This window comes from Hirundo rustica, chromosome 4, assembly GCF_015227805.2.
Source record: "Hirundo rustica isolate bHirRus1 chromosome 4, bHirRus1.pri.v3, whole genome shotgun sequence".
Lineage (NCBI taxonomy): Eukaryota > Metazoa > Chordata > Aves > Passeriformes > Hirundinidae > Hirundo > Hirundo rustica.
The window spans coordinates 53283875-53305128 of record NC_053453.1 but is presented as its reverse complement, the minus strand read 5'-3'; the positions used below and the strand labels follow the sequence as shown (position 1 = coordinate 53305128).

The 21254-nt window shown below is 53.8% G+C and overlaps 2 protein-coding genes across 4 annotated transcripts; both read right to left on the bottom strand.

The window, feature by feature from the left end:
- Positions 1-762: 762 nt before the first annotated feature.
- On the bottom strand, positions 763-17104 carry KCNJ4 (potassium inwardly rectifying channel subfamily J member 4). Of its 3 annotated transcripts, none has more exons than XM_040063225.2 (3): positions 16830-17104; positions 4201-4376; positions 763-2992 (listed from the first exon to the last, which is right to left on the bottom strand). In XM_040063225.2, the coding sequence occupies exons 2-3, from the start codon at positions 4236-4238 to the stop codon at positions 1660-1662; spliced, it is 1371 nt and encodes a 456-aa protein (XP_039919159.1). In that variant the 5' UTR covers positions 4239-4376; positions 16830-17104; the 3' UTR covers positions 763-1659. The 3 variants fall into 3 exon arrangements, with proteins under 3 accessions (XP_039919159.1, XP_039919160.1, XP_039919157.1); XM_040063226.1 differs by lacking the exon at positions 16830-17104 and adding an exon at positions 4944-5057; XM_040063223.1 differs by lacking the exon at positions 16830-17104 and adding an exon at positions 4503-4632.
- On the bottom strand, positions 6767-8459 carry LOC120752091 (uncharacterized). The gene is given in 2 exon segments (XM_040062750.2): positions 6767-6971; positions 6973-8459. Coding segments are annotated over 2 exon segments (1320 nt in total). The 5' UTR covers positions 8088-8459.
- Positions 17105-21254: the final 4150 nt, after the last annotated feature.

Sequence of the window (21254 nt, the reverse complement as noted above, 5' to 3'; positions counted from 1 at the left end):
CACTCCTTGCCCTTCTGCTTCTTCCCCTCTTCCTTTTGCTTCTTGAACCAATTCCAATTTGATACTGAGATGCTTTTATTCTGCTTTGTGGATCAGGGATTATGTGGGACATAACTTCTTCAGCCATTCTCCACCACCTCACGGCTATTGTTTTTCTGTCCTCATCTCATATGCCGTTTTGAAGGGGTGATTCTGCTGATCCTGAAGGAAGATGTTCATCAGGTTTTCATCTCTTTTGTGAAAGGACAACAAAGTGATGTTACAGGTCTAGCTTTGATGTCCTAACTCATTCTCCTTCCACTTGCCTCTAGCAAAAAGAGAGGTTTTGTTTTTTTTTCATGGGGTTTTTGAATCTAGAGCAAGGTCTTTCACACCTCTGCCTCTTCACCAAGTATGTCTATAACCCTTTCCTGGGCAAAACTCTCGCTGTCTCCAAAGTAAACAGTATTGCTTGGCCCATCCTACTGATAATTTTAATGCAGATTATTCCCTTCATACACACATTTGTATGACCTTCTCCTTGAGCAAATTCTCTGAGCCTCTCATTATAGGTCTTTACCAGAGAGGCCCAGGACAAGAGAGCCCTCATGGCAGAGTTTCCAGGGACCAATGCCATACAAATAGCAAACACCAGCCCTAATAACCCTCATCAGTCTCTATACCAGGCTGCAGCCTTGCTGTCCTTTGCTTCCAAACCTCCCCTTGGGATATTAGACTTTATTAAAAATAAATAGTTACAAATTCTGTTTTACAGCTGATGGCATCAGGGAGAAGAATGGAGGAGGCGAAAGGAGCAAGTGGAGGGTCTGCTGTCCGGTCGGATCACTTGTCTGTCATCCTGCCTGTGCTGTGCCAGGGAGCAGTCTGAGTGTGGTAAGCACAGGGTCCTGCCTCCTCCTCCAGGTATCTCAGGGGAGGAGCAGGACATGTTTTTCAAGAGGACTGGGACAACTGGATCTGAGTCCATAGAGCCCAGCTGTTTCTGGAGCTGACAGACACCAGAAGCCAAGGAGAGTGCAGAGCAGCCTATGTAGAATGTCCTTGTCTCCTAGCTTGGCATTTGCAGTGGAAGTATTGATTTCAGTTCTCCTTCTCTTTTGAATACAGAATCATGTGCAACAAGCAAAAAACATGCAAGTAAACTCCCTCTTGACATCCTTCCCCACTCCCTCCAGGAGTCCCAAACTCTCCCTTCTATCTTCCTCTGGTCAGTGCTTAGGTGTCGCTCCTCTCCCAGTGACAGCGATGACCCTTGACAGCCATGGGGCCTACCCATAGTGAGAGGGGACAGAAAGTCTCCTGTTGCCTCAGCAGCAGAAACACTTGCTGGGAGTCCCAATCTGTCCACTGAAGGCAGAGACTCCTGTCACCTCTCCAGAGACAAGAAACCAGGCCTGCTGCTCTCCTGTCTCTGGGCAGGAAAGGGGTTGTAGCCCAAGCTGCATACCAGGAAAGAGTAATGTATCCTCAATCTTCTCCCAGGCAGTATGACCTCATGAGAAAAGGAGTATATCAGAGAAGCTCCAGGCCTTGGTGTATTTGGCGGCTGAGAGGCAGTCATAGGAGGCATTATTTGGTGCTAAAGGGACTTATCCAGTGTATGAGTACAGAACAGAGGAGACTGTGGGCTATGGGTGAGGAATGGGGAGGCTGGAGGAGTTAGATGGCTGACTCCCTGCGGTATGAGATTGTATCTAGAGGCAGAGTTGCCTGGAGTCGCTCCAGGTCCAGGTGGCTTCCAAAATCCATCATCTGGATGATACCTCCCTCCTCCTTGGTGTTGCCCCCTAACACCACACCCACTTCATCTTCATCATCATCATCTTCATCTTGACTGACAAGTGCCAGCTCATTCTCGTAGCAGAAGGCACTGGGAGGTGGTGGAGAAGGTAGGATGGTCATCTTGCTTTCTTGCAGCTCCCGGGCTGAGCAGCAAGGTGTGCCAGCTACCTCGTACGTCTTGTGAAAGCGCGAGTAATCCACTTTGTAGTGGTTCTTCTCCTCGAACACAACTGGTTCAAAGCGATGACCCCAAAGGATTTCACTAGCAAGGTAAGAGCTTCGTGCCTGTGTGGTCATAGCTGTGGCTTCCACCATCCCCTCCAGAATAACCACAATCTCAAAATTCTCTGTCTCCAGCTCTTCCTTGCCAATCCCATAGAGGGGGCTCTCCTCATCAATCTCATGAACGATAATAATGGGTGAGACCAAAAATATACGATCCAGACCCACATCGTAGCCCACGTTTAGGTCCCGCTGGTCCAGGGGGAGGTATTCCCCTTCCTCCGTCATGTAGGGCTTGATGAGCTGGGCTCGGACATGGGCCTCCACGATGTGACTCCTCCTCAGGTTGCCCACCCTCCACATGAGACATAGTTTGCCATCCCGCACGGAAATGACTGCATGATGGCTGAAGAGAAGGGTCTGGGCCCGCTTCTTGGGCCTTGCCATCTTGGCCATGATAGTGCCAATCATAAAGGAGTCAATCACGCAGCCCACGATGGACTGCACCACAACTGCCATGATAGCCAGTGGGCACTCCTCAGTCACGCAGCGGAAGCCATACCCGATGGTTGTCTGTGTCTCCACTGAGAAAAGAAAAGCCCCCAGGAAGCTGTTCACGTGCATGATGCAGGGCTTGAGGAGAGAGGGACTACCTACCACCACCGGTGCATTGAGGTCGCCATGGAAGAAAGCGATGCACCAGAAGAGGAAGCCGAAGAAGAGCCAGGAGACCAGGAAGGCGGCGGAGAAGATCATCAGCATGTACCGCCAGCGCGTGTCCACACAGGTGGTGAAGATGTCGGCCATGTAGCGCTGAGATTTGTTGCTCAGGTTGGCAAAGTAAACGTTGCATTGGCCGTTCTTCTTCACAAAACGGTTGCGGTGCTTCCGCCGGGGAGCATGATCCTTCCCGTTCCGGCTGTGTCCGTTCACGCTGCCCAGCGCGGAGACCTTGTGTCCGTCCTCTTCGGTCGAGACGATGCTGTACCTGGGAAGAGAAGAAACAGGCACTTCCATCAGGAACATTGAAGGGTAACAGCAACCACTGAGACAGCAGGGGCAGGAGACGTGAGCGGCTCACAGGGCTAGAGTACCACCCTGTTGGATCTCACAACAGCACATTTCAGTGATTACTGCACCGTGGTGCCAGCCTGACCAAACTAGTGGAGATCAGCTGCAATGTTTGCTGAGTGTTGCTGCCAGGAGGTTGCATTTAGCGAAGTCCTGACAGCAGCAAAGCAGCTGCAGCTTGTAGCTCTGTGGAACCTTCCAGCCTTTATGGTAAGGAGGGATACAAGGCTTTGAAACCTGACAGCAGCTGGGACAGCCAGGAAGCCTGGGAGCAGGCATCCACAGCCTGACCGCATTTTAGCCCTCATATAATACAAGGCTGGGAGTTTCTATTTTCTCATTTGCTCTGATTTCGTGGTGTGTGGTGACAATGTTTATACACTTTCTGCACTCAGGACAATTCTGTTGCCACAGCAACGTGTGTGTCTTCCAGCATCCCTTATCTGAAGCCAAAGGTGTAATTTGGAAATCAACAGCCAAAGCACCGGCAGTTTCCTTGGCAGAAGCTACACGTGCACTTTCTGGGAGACCTCTGCCCCTCTGGCTCCCCTCCCTCACAGTCGGCTCTGACACTGCCCCTCATGTGATCCTGGGACGGTTGCAGATACTCTTTAAAGATGTGGTGGCAGAAGGTGCAATGACAGCTGAGGAAATCGAGAGAGTGCACTGAAGCACAAAGACAGCTTTGCCCTCATGCCTGACAAACTGCAGCCTCACAGGGCCCTGGGAGTGTCTCCCTCCCACCCCTCAGTGTTGACATGTCAGCTGGAGTCCTCCAGTGTGGGCCTCCATCCGCATCTCATGCAAGGACAGCACTGGTGGCTGGAGTTGTGATTCCTATGAACATGTGGCTTCTGCCGTGCTACCGAAATCTGTAATTTCTGGTCCAGCACCATGCAGTGCTTCGCTTCTCCTCCATAGTATTCCTCCAAGCACTACCCCTACATATGGCACGGTTTGGATTGGAGAAGGAGAGAGGAGTCATTCTTTGGAACAGGAAAGCAACTGACAGGTAATTTGAGAAGAATATAACAAAAGATAGTCTGAAGTTAGGGTCTGAGGGGTCAGGTGAGGAGGACCAGGTCACTCGGGGCAGCAGCAGGTCTCTAGAGGAGGGTTACTCACCGATTGACTCGGACGCTGCCCATGGCTCGCTCTGTCATCAGATGTCAGGGGGCCGTGGGAGCTGGCAGGGCGTGGGAACTCATGCAGCAGCACTCACGTGGGACTGGTCAGCTCCAGGTTTCACCTCTGGCGAGCTGGGACCTGTGCTGGCATTGTGATTGCTCCTGGGCACAAGCCTGGCAGAGAAGAACAAAGCAAACCCAGTCAGATCCCCCCTGACAGCATCCACTCCGGTCCAGAGTGGTGGGCACAAGGCTCCCAGCCTTTTGCTCAGGCTGTGTTGGGAGGTCTCCTTGGGGCACCTGCTGCAGCTTGGCTCGGGCCGGTGAGGAGCCGCTGGATGCAGACTGAGCGCACGGCCCGCAGATCCCGCGCTCAGCAGCACCTCCTGCCAGCAGAGGAGCAGGGCTGGCCAGCCGCTGCTCTCCACATCCAGGGCACAGCAACCGAGCAGCCGGCAGGGCCCTCGCCCTGAGCCATTGTATTAATATCACAGCTTACACCAGGAGGAGAGCTCAGCCTAAATACCTCCCACACAAGGACTAACAAAGCACAGGAATGCACAGCAGCCCTCAGAATCCCCATCAGCCCTGAGGGGAATTTTTCCAGGGTGTGCAGAACATTTCCTGCCCCCTCCCCCAGTTTCAAATAAAAGAAGGAAATCAATGGGTAGAACCCAAAAGAACTGATGGAAAGGAAGGGCTCAAGGGTAGCCAAGGAGAAGCCAGTTAGAGGAAACAAACCTTGTGGGATACCCTGTGTACAGCATCCAAGGAGCAGCTCAGCAGTGGAGTCCTGGGAGGATGTCCAGCAGATGTCCCAACCCAGCCCTCCCAGAATGGAAGAACGGGGAAACCAATCTATTCCACCAGCCCAGAGCTGCTGGGAAGTGAAATGCACTGAGGAGGTAATGAGTCACAGATTAGGAAGGGCTTTGTACACCCATGCTAATCCTGTACTGTAGCCTTTGGATTACAGCAGCCAATGTGGAGCGCGCATGCAGACGGAGCCAGCTAATTTGCTTCCTCCCAGCCTCACCAATGAACAGCCACTGGTTGCCAGATATGGGGAAAAAATACAAGGATTTTGGGATCAAATGTAAGGCTTAGAGCAAGTGATTGTGCTCAGACAGGAGGGAGGAACAGCAAATGATGTTGCCTAGGATGGAAAAGCTGGTGAGAACTATCCTTGTCTCTTCATCATTGCTGCAGAATGGGGCTGCACATGGCCAGGGGTACCTGCCAGCTTTCCCCAGTTAGGACCACAGACTGCAAAGCAGCAAGAAAGGAGCTCCAGACATCACCTCTGATGGGATGAAGATTACGCAATTACTGAGGCAGTTAAAGCTCTGCAGCCACACTAACGTGGTCGTTCAGACCAAGGGTACTATGAGACCAGGAGAAGAAAACAACCTTGTAATCCACAACTCACCATACAGAGTCAAAAGTGAACAGAACAGCTGTCCAAAAATCCCCTCAGGAAAAAGCACTTTGACACTGAACTCTGCCAGCTCCCACCAGTTCACTGCCTGCCAACATCCAAGTCTTTATGAAGTTGGTTTGGCCAGGAATTTTTACAGCTGGGTATACCTATAGCAAACCCTGGGGCTGGTAACCTAAGTTAATCAGTAATGTCGATGTGATGATGAGAGGTCACTTCATACCCACAGACGGTCGTGCTGGGATAAAGCTAACTAGAGTGATTACCTGGTGAGTTCAGATTGCAGGGTCCCATTACTTTGGGAGGTGGCAAAGGTGGGCAGTTTAGATACATCCCTCTGTGCCAGCCCCAGACAGGAGAGGAAGGGTATCCTCTTCAACTGGCATCATTCTCAGCCACCCTGGATATGCCAAGCTCATCCTTAGCCAGCACTGACCCTGATAACACAGGGAAGGCACTCTCACAACTCACACATATGAGTAATTCTCAATTTCCTGAAAGTTTCTACAAACAACTCTTTTCTCCATCTGCAGAAACAGGTGCACCATTTCTAGAGATTTTGGATTTCTGGCCCAGGCAGAAGCAGGCAGCTCCAAAAGAAAAGGAGGACCTAAGGAGCTTTGTGAAACCATGTGCAGCAACACCTGGATCTCTGCTCCTCACCTTTCCCTCCTTCCCAAGAAGGGGCAAAGGAAGAAGATTAAATACAAGGGCTTTTTTCATCTCCAGTTCAGGCTGGTACAGCTGTGTGATGGGATGAGCATGCTGTGTAAGAGCACTGCATGCTGCGGCGCTGTGCTTCCTCCTGGCTCCCACATGGGAGCTCATGTCAGCCGGAGCTGTGGCAGAGCCTCTGGCACAGAGTCCACCACCACTGGACCACGCAGCTCAGAGCCTGGGCAGCCTTAGCTGCTGGCTCCACAGTGCCTGAACAGAGTATCAGCAGATAAAGTCACATCACGACCTGCAACTGGTACTTAATCACAAGGAAAGTATTTCCACAAAGGATAAAGGCTACCAGTCTGAGCACACACTTTTGAGAATGGGAAAATAAATGCTTTTATTTGCAGTAAATTGTTGCAAGTGGGAGACCAGAGGCCTTGGACCGTGCGCGGATCCATAGAACTCACACAGAAATGCATTCATAGACCATTCTTTGCTTAAAATTTGAGAATTTTTCTGGTAGATTCAAGGACCTCAGCAACAACGGGCAGCATTCCTGAGGGAGGAGCTGCCTGAGGGAGCCATCTTTGCCCATTATGAGCTCGTGGGGGTTTTGCCTGGTGAAGTCTAAATTGTGCTTCACTGCTTCCAGGCCAGTCTGTTCTCCGGTTTTCATTCTCCAGCTTGCATCTCTCCAGCTGTCCTTGGAGAATGAAGATCTTCTGCTTCAGCCTCTCCACATTTGTTTCAGCATCCAGAGCCCGCTGGGTCATTAGCTGAAGCTGACGCCCAGTCTGCTGGACTAGGGACTGGACCTCTCGGGCTTCTCTCTCTCTTTCAACCTGGCTAGTCTTCAGCTGATCCTGCAGGCTTGCCACCATGCATGCCTGTCTCTTCAAATTGTTCTGGAAGGTGTTAACCATTCTCCTGAACATGTTGTTGTCCTCCCTGAGTGCAGCATTCTCGCCCTTGAGCCTGTTGTACCGTTCCCTGAGCACGGCGTATTCCTCCCTGGGCATGATGTCTTCCTTCATGAACTCAGCACAGCTCTTCCTGAGCTCTTTGAGAGACTGCTTGAGTGCAAAGTTCTCAGACGTGAGCATGAGGTTTACATTCCTGAGCGTTTCATTCTCTGACCTGAGGATGCTGTTCTCCTGCCAGAGCGAGTCGTAGGTCGGCTGCAGGGATGGGGACTCCCTGAGCTCTCCGTTCTCCTCATGCAGCACGTGGAGCTCCACTCCCATGGAGCTCTCTGGGTGTCCCACATAATGGTCACTGGCATGGGCCTGTGTGGCAGTGGCCTCTGTCCCCAAGTGCTGGTCTGAGCCGTGCTGCAAAGAGTCAGGAAAGCCACTTGGTGCTGTACTGGCCTTTTGGAGAGCAGGCAACCTCTGATGCCCAGGAAGTTGATAGGTTGGGCTGGCCTCTTCATCTCCAGCCAAGCTGTCAGGCATTGCCATGTCTTTGTAAAATGGCTTCTGGAACTCCTGATCTTCCTCCTCAAGCTCCAGGTCATACCTGGCCAACCTCACTTGTTTATCTTTCACCGTGGAAGAGTGTCCAGAAGTTACAGAAAATAGGGTGGGCTCTCCCAGATCCTCTGTCTGATTGTAATCTGTGCTGTCACTGCTCTTGTGCAAGGGTGGAGGAAGCACAGAGTGGCAGGAGTTCCTCGATTCTTCACCGTCATCATCATCACCATCATCGTCATCATCACCTTGCAAGCCTTGAGAATCTGGGTAGGCCATCATCATTAGCCCAAAGATGTGAACTGGCTGTGACATTTTTTCAGGATGCTCTGGGCTGCAGCAAGCAGGAGAATCCAAACTGTCCTCCAGGAGTTCAGGCCATGCGGGCTGTTGACATTGACAAGCAGTGTGCCACCTTCTGCAGCCTCAGCAACGCTTGTTGCAACCAAAGTCCCTCTGTTTAGAACACTAGGATGTTCAGGAGGGAGAGGAGAACCACATAGCTCTGTATCTTGGCTCTGGAGACAACTGGAACCACCAACATTCCAAGGTCTGTGATGTATTGAGTTCCACGTGTGCTGAGTTGTCAGAAGCAAGGTGGGGGAGGAAGCAATCAGCTGCTGTCCTGATTCTGTCTAGGACTGCATTAATTTTCTTCATAGTAGCCAGCACAGCATTGGATTTAGTATGAGAATAATGCTGATAACACAGACATGGTGTTGTTAAGTAGTGGCTTACTCCAAGCCAAGGACTTTTCTGTTGTCCATGTTCTGCCACTGGGGAGCTGCACACGAGTCCAGGAGGGGGCATGGCCAGAATGGCTGGTCCAAACTAGCCAAAGAGATATTCCATACCACGGGACATCATGCCCAGAACGTAACTGGGGGAGATAACTGGAAGGGGGTGACAACTCTTTGGGGATCTGCTGGGCCGCAGTCATTGGGTGGTGAGTTGTCACTGGATTGTGCATCACTTGTTTCTTTTGGGTCCTGTGCTTACTATTACTATTACTATTACTATTACTATTACTATTACTATTACTATTACTATTACTATTACTATTATTGTTGTTGATAATATTAATATGATTAACATATTTATTATTGTTATATTTTGTTTCAATTATTAAATTCCTCTTATCTCAACCTACAGATTTTACCTTTTCTTTTTGATTCCCCTCCCCAAAAGGGCTGGGGGCAGTGAGAGAGAGAGAGGTGCTGAATGATACTTAAGTTGCCTGCTGAGGTTAAACCACAGCACAGCAAGTGCAAAAAGTTGTTTTGGCAGCATGAGGATAAACTGTTCTCCTGTCTGCAGAGCAGCCCCCAGCTTGGGGATGCCAGTGGGCAGAGCTCATGAAGCCACCTGAGACCTCCAGTGTAAAGGAGGGACAGGGACGATCCAGCCAGGGCAAGCAGCATGGCTCAGAGGGGACAACCCTGTCCCATAGGGTACTGAGACATGTCCATCAGCAAGTGCCACTGGCACTTGGCTGGGGCTCACCCTGGACAGGAAGAGGAGCCATCAGCCACGCTTTGGCCACGGGCATCACTCTAAGCTGAATGGCCAGGGAAGGGTCCATGCTGTGGTGCTGCCAATCTGATTCATGCCCTCCTGCCAGCTGGCACAGGGAAGTGTTAGTAATACTGAGTACCAGAAGCTCAGAGCGGCACGAGCCAGGAGACGAACAAAAAACCCCACATTTCCCACTTCCACCCCAAAACACCCCTACAGTGCATGGTGCTGCCATGGAAAGGACAGGCAAGAAATGCCTGGGCTAAGGACTGCTACCACACTAGGTCACTGTCCCTCCTTAGCAGCTGGTGGACCAGGGCCACTGCCAACATCCCTGCGGGGAAAATCCATGGCACCAGCTTCCCAAGGCCAGGGGGCTTACCAGGAGCCCAAACCCTAGTTAAACATAGTTCAAATGGCTGTGAAAAGGTCCCATTGCAACTTAGAAACCTGAAACACAAATGGAATGAAAGGGGAAGGCTCAGAGGTGTCTCCAGCAGAAGGGGCTTATATTCATATCCTGAACAGGCAGCTGCCTGTCACATGGACAAGGGGGAGGAAAGCCTGGCTGAGGACAGAAACACGAATCCAGAGCATGCCTGAAGACATTTCTGGGAGCTTGTTCTGCCTCCTGAGACCCACATGTGAAGGAGGAAGCTGCAGAGTCAGTGGCAACTCCTATGGAGCGGTATTAAACTAAGCTGGTAGGTGCAGCAAGGAGAGATGCTAGGCAGGAGGCTGTAGCCTGGACACATGCCTCCCCATCCCTCTGCCACCTGTCCGGGGTGTACATGAACACCCATGTGCTTCATGGCCTGCAGAAACCCCCCAGCACTTTTGAAAGCGTTTTGCAGCATGGATATCACAGGTACTGCCTTGCAGCATTGAAACAGTCAGCCAGATGGGTCTCCAGGGGCCAGCAGCTGCCTCCAGCCCCAAAGTGTGTGCTATCCTTCCCTCTTTCCCAACCACTTTCCCTCTCCTGTGTCTTAAACTGAGCAATGCCAGGGACACCACCATGGTGCTGCAGTCATCTCCTTCTCGTGTGACACCGTGCTCCAGCAGCGCAAGTCATCACACCAGCCCACGCTGCCACCCCGGTTCTGCTCCGGCCCTGAGCAGACACACGGGGCTGCGCTCCTGCCGTCCCTTTCCAAGGGATCTGCAGGATAGTAAGGTCAAGGTACTTGGTGCCTGGGCAATACCTCCATTGCTCCATCACCTGTACGCAGTGCAGTGCCTCGCGCGTCCCAGCCTTTCTCCAGCCCCTGACAGAGTAGATCATATACTGTCAATCCTTCCTTAAATTTGCAATGGAAGAGTCTCATGAAGCAGAACAGAAAAGTCCACGCTAAAGCACTCCCCCACTTCTCTTTTTATAACAACCGTATCTGGTGCTCTGGGACATACACTGTGAACGACAACGATGGAAAAATCCCAGGGTATTTTTACACTCTTAGTCTTTGCTTTATCTGGAGTTGTCTAGCAAATGCTTCCCTCCTGTCTGTGGTCAATACCCCAGCCGCTGGTTGCGCTCTGCTTTGTGCCTTTGTCCCTATTACTGGCTGCAGAGCGCCGGCTGGCTTGGGATCAGCGTCCACAGACCCATCCTGCCAGCTCGGGCACGGTGACAACACGGCAGACGAACTTCTCACCTCCTGGGGACTCAGGGAGGAAACACCTGCAGCTGAGGAGGGACCTCTTTGCCTTTCTGCAGAGCCTTGCAGACCTGCAGCATTCAGTGTATCCTCTCCATCCTCTTTGTAACTCCATCTCTTCTCCTACTCCTCACAAATATTCCCAGGCTTCATGTTGAGGCTCATAAGGCAGCTTGGTGCCACGGGGGGCTGTCCTGCCACAGGAGTCGGCGGCTGAGCTCTCGCTGCTCCGTGCCCTCAGGGCAGGCTGCCAGGCGCTGTACGGGCACGCATGAAGGCACCGTCACCGTGCAGGAGAGTTTTACCATATTAAAAAGGCAAGTGACATATGGAAGGTGAGGGGAGGAAGCTGTAATCTAACTCTACATCATTTTTATATACACACTTCTGCCTTTTCGTTCAATAATTATAAATAGATTAAGTGCCAACAGTCCCCATCTGCCCCTCAGCATGATCTGCTGACCAGTTTCCCTCTCCAAAAGAGAATTTTATTCATGTGCCTCTGCCTGGTTTATATTTTGGACTAGAGTGAGAAGGGGGGATATTTTTTTCCTCGTGAAGCTCTGGAGCCTGAGGATGGGTAATATGAAAACAAAACAAAATGATTTGAAGTTAAACCATCTCAGTGTGTGACTCAGAGCTATTCATAGCTCCCTGAAGCCAGCTGCAGCAACAGAGCCAGAAGGATTCTGCCCGTATTATTATTCCAATTACCATCTGAATTAAAAGTTTGAGCAGTGATCAGCCCACATGCTGATGGGAGGGGGAGAGAAGAAAGCAAAGAGAGAAGGAGAGAAAGAGTGAGAAGGAGAAAAAACAGATAAAAATGGGAACAACACAAAGGTCCCCAGGATGACAAAGTCAGGAAGAGGCAGAGTAAGGTGACAGCATCACCTCCTGCCTGCTCCCACACTGCCCCAGTGATCCCTGCTGTGGCTGCACCATCCAGACCACAATGCTGCAAGAACAGCTGCCTTCTCCCCAGGATCTTAGACTAGATGTGGGACATCCCATGGTACACTTGGTGGGACTGGCACTGGCCTACATCCTCTCCTCTGTGGCCAAAATGGGACTGGGGGTACGCTACACAGGGGCTGGGGGGTCAACTGAGCAACATTGTAGGGAGAGGATGCTGCTGGAGTGGCAGCTGGGGAGAAGTCTCTGCTTTTCTTGCTGAATGAGGAAGGTGGGTGTTATTCTTTCTAACTGGCATCACAGGAAAAATTAAATGCTCAGGTCCCTGGCCTTCCCTGGGTGGTGCTCTCGGCCAAAAATGAACGGAGCTTTTGTAGCAGTTAGGGTGCAGACCGCATCCCACCTGCTCCCAAGGAAACACAGCAGCTGACATACCCCCAGCACCTTGCCTGCCAAAACCACAGACTAGAGCCCAAAGGGTTGGTGCAAAACCTGCAGGAGCTGAACAACTGAAGGCTCTCGGGTGTCCCTGAGGTCCTCACATCCCAGGCAGAAGCAGTGCACTCAGATCACCTCCTCCAGCTTCCCAGAACAACTGCACAGTGCAAAGGGTGTCTTCACTAATCTCTGGATCCCTGGAACTCCCTTCATGGGGCATCCTGCCCTGTGGGAGCCCTGATCTAAGGCCATTTCTAGCAGTATCCCTGTGCTTCAGCATCTCTTCAGCACAAAGTGCTTGGCCATGTGGGATGTCCTGATAGCTTTTGGCTAGTTAAGAGTCAAGGATAATTATTGTTGTGCTGGAAAAGGGAAGCAAGGGTGGCTCACATTATCTGCCTGCCTGCTGCAGTTGTGCTCTTGACAGGGCAGGGATGGACTGCCGGTGACTCTGCCAAGCACCCAGCAAGGCTGGTGCCTGCAAATACTTTATGAATTATGACAACAACAGTGATAGCAGCAAGGGCAAGCAATAACCAGGGCAAAGCCTGCTCTGCACCAAGCTCCCAATTGAGAGAGGCTGCAGCCACTTCTCCACATCCAGCTGCTGCACAACAGCTGAGTTTCCCAGCCTGGCCTGGCTGCTAAGCACTAACCCATGAGTGACAGGGAAAAAAATCTCCCTTTGCCCCCCTTGTCGCTATGCTAACAGGGAGCTGAGCAGAGCCACAAGCCTCCTGAAAGGGCCCCAGCTTCTCCCCTTTCACCCATACTTGCTGTGCACCAGAAACAGAGCGGAGGGAGCATCTCAGGTAAGCCAAAAAAACCGCACTCCTGCAGAGAGCAGATCAAGTATTCCACTACAGGTTTGCTGACTTGTATTACTGCGGCTCGATCCGTCGGGTTTAACAAACACATCCGGAGGGTGTCAAGCCTAAGCGCTGCCCAACACACGCAGTACAGGGGACCACTCCCCCCTCCTTCCCCTATCCCCCAGCTCTCCGACAGGGAGGGGCTGCCATGGCGGGCAGGTGGGCTAGGGGAGAAGTGGGAAGCGGGACATGGTGGCTGTACCTGCACACTGCCAGGACTGCGATATCCCCCACGCCACCACCACGGGCTGTTGCCATACCCCTGCTTCTCCGGCCTGCGACGGTGGCTCCCGCTGGCATCGTGCCTGCTCACCTGCCTGTCCCCGGCCCGCAGCTTCTGCCTGCTCACCTCCACCCAGACACGAGGATCTCTGTTGGTGCTGGGAACAACGGGAACAGGAGTCCTCAGGCTTCTGGGGCCGCTGCGTCTGGTGCCGTGGCAGGCACCGCCTCTTTGTAATGCCATCGAGCTTTTCAGAGGGATGAAGCGCCTGTCTGCCCGGCCTCTGGGATCCCCAGTGCCCTTCAGCCCCTGAGCTCACCGTGCTGCTGGTGAGGCCGATCTGTGCAGCTCTCCCGGGGCTTTATCCTCCCCTGCAGCAGAGCCACTTTCGACATCCACTTACTCTAAGACTCTTTTCAGCTGGTCAGTCTGCGCGGGTGCTTTAGCAGGCTGCCAGCAGAAGGGAAGCCGGCGAAAGGAGAAGGGAGAGCAAAGCTGAAGGCAGGAGAAAGGAGAACAGGCAGCAGAGAGGGGCAGCTGGGACAAGGCCAGTAGCTCTTTGTACCAGCACTGATACCTCTTGCCAGGGTTGGAAGAAGGTGGGGAGAGGTATCAGGGTCGCTCTCTGAGCCTTTAGCAGGGGACAGAACAGGGGACGGAACAGGGGACGCTGCTTCCTTCATTGTCGAACAGCACCAGGCTCACTCTGAAGTGTTTCAGGAGAAATGTTGCCATAGAAATAAAACAGCCGTCCAGATTGTGAGGGGCAGACCCACTGCCACGGTGGCAAGAGCGTGGGCAGAGTGGTGGCAGGAGCCCCTGGCTGGCGGCGCGGGGAGGCGCTGGGCTGGAGAGTATCTTGTTCTCCACCCTCCACTCTGTAATTTCCAGTGAGAGCAGCAGTGGTACTGCTGTGCCAGCATGGCTGGTGCCAGGAGATGGTGGGCATCTCCTCCCCAAATAAACCAGTGGGTGAATGTCAAAACCGTCCTTGAAGCAAGCTGCCTGCTGCCAGGTTCCCAGGAGGACAGGCATGGATGTGCATGGGTCTCTGGGGCCACGGAGACGGGTTGACATTGCAGCCAACTCCCATCACGCAACAGCCTGTGCCATGGCACCACCTCCACTGTTGGAGAATGAGCCTTAGCGGTCTCTGGGCAAGAACCAGCTCAAAAGCAGCCCTTGCCTGTCCCAAGCTCCCCACTGCCAGAGAATCAGCATCTGTCCCAGGGAGGGGCTCCAATCCCAATCATCGTCATTAAAACCACCCTGTCTGGCGAGGAAAACCGATGTCGGTGCCTCTGGGGGTTCTCTGTGAGGCCTCTAGGCCCCGGTGAGGGGCAGGAGCAGTGATGTCATGGAGCAGGAATTTAGCCTGTCTCGGTTTGGCAGCGTTGCGAGGCAAGGGCAGACGGCTTCGCCCAGCCAGTGCCATTCACAGAAAAGCGAGCGCCAGCGGGAGGCTGGGAGCCGCGTGGATGAGTAAGGGATCGATTGCTAAGACGCCAGCATCCATCTATCGATTCCTGGCCGCACTGCCGGGTTAAGCCAACCCGGCGCAATAACGAGGCGGGATAGAGGGACTCTCTGAGGGCACGGGGCCATTGACTGCTCCGCTCTGCGTCCGCGCTGATGTCAGTGCGCGGCGGGCGCAGGTATCCATCACCGCGCCTCCTGCCCCTTGCTGGCACCCTCCTGCCGCTGACACCACCTCAGGGATGCGACTGCTTCCCGGGCGTGGCCGGTGGCTGAGCTTGGGGCCGCCGAGAGGCCGGAGGGGCCAGTGGGGACTGCTCCTGCCAAGTAGCTCCATCTCTCCCCGGCCACTTCCTCACTTTCTGGTTTTCCTTGCAAACCAGGGCGGGCGGCTGCGAGGGGTAAGGACCACTGCCTGCCCCGTGCCAGCACCACGCATCGGGGCACTTGATCTCCCCCAAACAGGGGGAGAGATGGAAGAAAAAAGGTGGAGGAGAGGGAACCCACTTCCCTCTAGGTCAGCCCTCTCCAGCTTATCCTCTCTGTGGCCATCCTTACCATTCGTCCTCTTCCCCACCACCCCCTGTCCCCACCAGATTCATGCTTCCCCTAAGGCACATATTTGGCCTGTATTGATTATTATTTTCAGTGTCTGCAAACAGGACTGGCCACACACTGCCGGGGTGCCTCAGGCTTCTGTGAGTGCCACTTCTGGTGGGGAGTGGAGAAGGGACACATTCCCGTGTCTCTGTCAAGATGTATTCCCCTAACCCTAACCCTGTCAAGATGTATTCCCCATGTATCTCCCTGATCCCTCTCAGGCTCCGGGTAACCCCAAGCCCCGGGCTCATCTCCACACCTCCCACCTCCTGTGGATGACTCCCCCCGAGAAGCCAAGGAGGGCAGAGAGAAGGGGCTGAGGGGTTCAGATCTACGTCACCTCTGCCATGTGTTCCCGTGTGCACGATCACTGTCTGCCCTTCACAGCACACCCCCCAAGGGGAGGAAGGGGAGGAGGGAGAGGCCCCAGAGCTGCTGTATGCTTTGCCATTGATAGAGTCAGGGCTGAGCAGCAGGGCTAGGAAACTCCAGGCTCTTGCCAGAAGGACTCTGATGACTCCAGGCAATTTGCCCGGGAGGGAGGGCCTTGGGGGCTGATGTCCAAGGTGATCTGCCAGCACCATGCAAACCTGCCTGCCCACTCCACCCCAGGTGGGGAGCCCACCTTGTCAACAGGGAGCAAAGGCAGAGTTTCCCTGGTAGTTTGCTCATGGTTTCCTCCTCACCTCCTTCACACAAGCCCACTATCCAGAAGACCCTTTCCACTGTGCCTATCTGGGGGGTGTTGGACCACCACCAGCAGGATCAGCCATGCTGGGACTAGGAGGGTTGGAAGGTAAGGGAGAAGGGGGTCAGGTCTAAAACCCAAAAAACTCCACAGGCAGCAGGAGAACAAACACATCCACTTCAACCCCATTTGCAGCTGAGAGCCTGGAGAGCAGGTCTCCAGCTGCCTTTTTCTCTGTGATCTGGCTAGGACCAGCACGGAGAAGAATCTACAGAGCAGAAGAAGCAAAAGGTGAGCAAGACCCAGCCCAGGGCGAGAAGACTCTAAGAAAACATGGGGAACTGAAAAAACGAAGTTACCTGCAAAGCGACCGAAGTAAGGGTGGCAAGGGGGCGGGGAGGGAAGTTGGGGAGGTTTAGAGGCAGGAGCCCACCCCTGCCCCTGGGCCCGCGGCCGCCCCGCTAGCGGTACGTGCATACGCCATGCACACAAGGCAACTTTATTATTCACTGGCACGCTCACATGAAGCCACGCATCTCTCCCTAGGTTATATTTATAGCTGTTCCTCAGAGCGAACGCAAATGAAACAATACATTATTTTCCTAGGGGAGAAAACCCCTTCCCGCTCTCATGCCGGTGAGGAGAGCAGCGCGCCCCGGCACCGCCTCTTACCCGGGTCCTGCCGAGGACTGCCGCCTTCTCCGGCCGTGCCGAGCCAACATCAGAGGCAGGGGAAAGCGGCCGGTCTCTTCATCTCACCACGGAATGTCTCAGCCGGACCGGAGGAATCAGGGAAGTCTTTCTGCAGCCCTCGCTCGCCTCCAGCCTAGGTCTATTTTTTTCCCCTCGGAAGAGCTACTTCTCCGCTGCGACCTGCTCCTCTCCTAACTCTGCCCTGCCCACGCCAGCGCTCTCCTGCCTCTGCCTCTCAGAATTTTTTGCTCCCAGGAGCGTCCATCCCACGGAGTGCTGATGTGCCTTCGTGGCTCAGCGATGGGTTTAGGTCTCCCCCTCCTGCCTGGCTCCCTCCTTCTCTGGCATTATTTGCCCGTGGCCCCTGCTGCCCCCCCCCCCGCTCTAGTCCCCAGTTCCCCCCTCTCTCTGACACTCTTCCTCCCTTTGCGCTCTGCTCCCTTTCCCTGGCTGCCTCTCCCCCTCGCTGATTGCTATGCAGTCTGTAGCTGAGAAGTCAGTAACTCTGTGGTAGGATCCAACAGCTTTCCACTACTTTAGCCCATCCTCGCATGTGAGCTCAGAGCTGCCGAACCACCATGGGGGAGACAGAGCAACCATCAGCAGCGGGAACAGGGATGACAGGGCCACCAGATGCCCCAAGGAGATGAATCCTCCTCCTGGGCTGCTGCACATAGATTAAATAACTACTGTCAGAGCTTTTTTCCCACCTGGATTTGAAGTGCTGGGCTGACACCTCACCCTGAGGAAGGACCAGGCTCTCCCAGCTGATGCAGCGTTTGCTGTGGGGCATTGCCTCCCCACTCTACAGAGCTGGTGGTTTCCAGCTGGGATGAGTAATGCTGGGATAGGAGTGTGGACACGGAGGGACCAGCCCTCAGGGCTCCAGGATAGTGCACAGCCATCCTGCTGGGAAGGCTGTCCAAGAAACCTCTTTTGGGTCTCCATGGCCACCAGCATCTCAGAGGTCACTTCTTCCTGACCAGGAGAGAAAGCAGGGGACTCTGCTGCAGCAAAGCTGAAGAGACCCCTGACCACACATGTGGTGGCTGTAGGCACAGGGTCCTGGGGACAGCCCTCCTCCAGGACGGCGTTTTTGAGGACATGGTTTCCATCTTGGTGTCACATCTGCTGTCCCCAGTGTTAAGGCCTGTACTGAAAAGTCAAAAAATACAAAAAACAACATTTTATGAGTCTCCTCTGGGCCCCAATCCTGCAAGGATCACGAATGATCCTCCCTCCCAAAATCCTCCCGAGCTGTGGCATGTGCTGTGGAGCCTGCTGTGCCCCACCAGCACCAGTGAACACTGCCGTGGTGAGCACAGCCTGCTCCCACCTGGCAACGCCACTGCCAGGGCAGCAGAGGGTGGATTTAGTAGCTCCATGCAGACAAGCAGCTGCAAACTATGAGTACATCAACCTCCTGAATGGTCAGTTCACCCCAGTGCACCCACAGTTGCTCCCGACTGCTCCTGGGGAGCTGCTACACCCAGATGGAGCAGGGCCAGACTACCCACCCCCTCTGCAGCCATCTGTATGAGGACCTCGTTCAGATTCAGAGGGGTAGCTCCTTTCCCAAAAGCTCTGTCTCTAGGGCTTGTGGCACTGGTTCCCAAGAGCTACTGACCAGTATCTGCCCAGCTGCTCTTTGGCAAGATGTACCATCCCTCTGGCACCATGACAGGCCTTTCCTCTTCATGTGGTGAAGGGATGACGATGGGGCTGAGACATCTCGCTCCTTCCCAGAGCAGGCAAAGCCAACAAGTGCAACCATGCGACCACCTCAGCTTCAGGTCGGGTTTCACCCTCTCTGCCTTTTGCTCCTCATTGCTGGCTCTCCCCACCCCGCCCCATACCTCACCACATTTCCCTCTGCTTTTGCAGCAGGAGCATGGAGAGCTGCACCTTGTGCGTGATGTGGCAGCCTGGCATTGCGAAGACACAGGTGGCACTTCCAGAGCCAGTGAGAAGGACATGGGAATGCCACACTGAAGATGTCACCAGCCCCCTGCTGTCCTTGTGCCCCCCAAGTGTCACGCCCTGACCACCCCATGGCCGCTGGCCCCAGCAGCGGGGTGGCTCACACTCGCCACCCCCGCCCGTCTCCACCAGCACCGTCTTTAATAAGAAGTGTGGAATATTTTAGCACCTATGTAAAAGCCACCACAGACGGTGGTGGCAGCCGTTGCCAGGGAGACACTCCCAAAAATAGCCCCACTCCGCCAACCTTTCCCAGTGCCGCTGTGGGGATTGAGGGAGGCAGAAGGATGGAGGGATGGAGGGATGGAGGGATGGAGGGATGGAAGGGTGGAGGGATGGACGGATGGAGGGATGGAAGGGTGGAACGAGGGATGGATAAAGGGATGGATGAAAGGAGGGAAAGAGAGTCATAGAGGCGGACAGAGGAATCTTTGGAGGGATGAATGGAGAGGTGAATGGAGAGAGGAGGAGGGAAGGGTGGTTGATAAGATGAAGGGAAGAATGGATAGGGAGAGAGAGGGAAAGAGGGATGACTGGAGATGGATGGAGAGATGGGTGCGGTGGAAGGCAAAGCTCCTGGGAAAGTGAGCAAACGCTGCCTGCCTCTTCTCCTGTCTGGGCATGAAGAGAAGATCTACCCATATGCCAATACTGCGCTTGGACACCCATGGTCCTGCATTCCTGTGATACCAGCTAAGCCAGCACAAACCCTCAAGCCCTCTCTGTGCTGAGCAGGTCTGATTTTGGGTGTTTAAACCAGAGAACAAAGCTCTGGATTCCTTAGCACCTGCCATGCTCCCTCTGCAATCTTCCTCCAACCATCCCATCTCTGTCCCCAGCGTTCCAGAACTGCCCAGCCAATCTGACCTGGTCATGGGGGCAGAGATGGTGAGACACAGAGGTGGCCCATGGTGCCTTGCCATGTTCCTTAGCCCCTCTGGGAATGCAGAATCATTTCCCTCTCTTAGACAAATCCCTGAGGCTGCCCACTCTCCCAGGAGGTCGGGATGCAGCCTGAGTTGCATCCAGAAAAGCAGCTCAGGCTACATTTCCATCCTGGAGCAGAAATGGAGGGGGACACCTGGAGCACCACCAGGGACAAAAGCACAGAAGCCTTCCTGACGGAAGGAAACAAATGTTTTAATGATAAGGAAATGCCCTTTTGTCCCTCTTCTCATCCCATAGCCATCACCTGACAGGACAGGCAGAGGTGAAGGGCCCTGCATGAAGCTGGTGCTGCCCGGCCCATGGGCTCTGCAGGAGGAGCCTTCCAGACCAGCAGAGACAGAGGGAAACCCCAAAAATAGAACTAAAGGAGGGGGGGGGGGGGGGGGGGGAAGGGGGAGAAAAATAAACCCAACAACCCCAAAATCTCATTTTCAATATCAAATCCCAGCTCATTTGCTTCCTTGTCACCCTGGCGACATTCCTTGTGGTCACCATGGAAACGGGAGGCATGGAGAGAGCATCACTGTGCAGGGCGGGTAGCAGCACCCGGCATTATTTTGGGAGGCAGGGAGACACCCGGCACAAGACACTTTGTATTGTGGCAGGGAGGGAGGAGGGAAGGTTTATTTTCGCTTGGTCGCACTCCATGTGCCAATTTTTTCTTCTTTTAAGAACCTGGGTGTCCCTTGCCCTGCAGCAGCTTTCCTGTGGCCCTCATGTGCCACACACCCACTGGGGTGTCCATGGGGACACCCCAGCCCTACCACCCTCTTCCAGCTGGGTGAACTTGAACTTGATTGGGCTGCTCCCATGAAGTCCCTCTAATGGTCACCTCAGCTGGTAGTTCCAGGTGCCACAGTGGGAGATAACGCTGGGACTCGGAGCCCATCAGTTCTTCTTGGGAAGGTGCAAGATGAAGAGAACAAATCTTTGCCACCCCACTGCAGGGGGCTTCTTTCCTTGGGTGGGACAAGAAGCTGCAAAGAGGCATGCAGGGACAAGAGAAAGACAAGGACTCTCAGACATTGCACTCCATGGGATTGGAAGGGGTCTCTTGGAAGACAGAATCCCAAATCTGTTCCTTCTCCCCAACTTTACATCCCTGCTCCATTGGTTAAAACTCTTTGCCTACCTGTAAAAGAACTTGGAATACTAGGGACTTGCAGGGCCACCAGGGCTGGGGCTTCGCTTTCACCAGCACCCACGTGGCCTTGCAAAGCCCTGCTGAAATCCCAGGCAGCTCCACTCTGATGTCTGGAAACCCAATTCAGGCAGTCCTTACTCTTTGCCAATTGTCTCCTTTGCTCTAACCCACCCTTGTCCCACTGCAGCAACCCCTGCCTCAGTGCCCTGGCTGGGAACAGGCCAGGGATGTCTCCAGTTTCATGGGGCCGAGCAGGTGTTTTCCAACTCAGCCTGTGAATCCATCTGGAAAAGCCCTATGATGCAGGTGCTGGAGCTTCAGAGAGGGAAAAC

Bases quoted from the DNA above. Each gene is read 5' to 3' on its own strand.
- KCNJ4 (XM_040063225.2), bottom strand. From the start codon at position 4,238: ATGACAGAGCGAGCCATGGGCAGCGTCCGAGTCAATCG. The intron at 2,993-4,200 runs GTGAGTAACCCT...TTCTCTTCCCAG, and splicing joins GGCAGCGTCCGAGTCAATCG to GTACAGCATCGTCTCGACCG.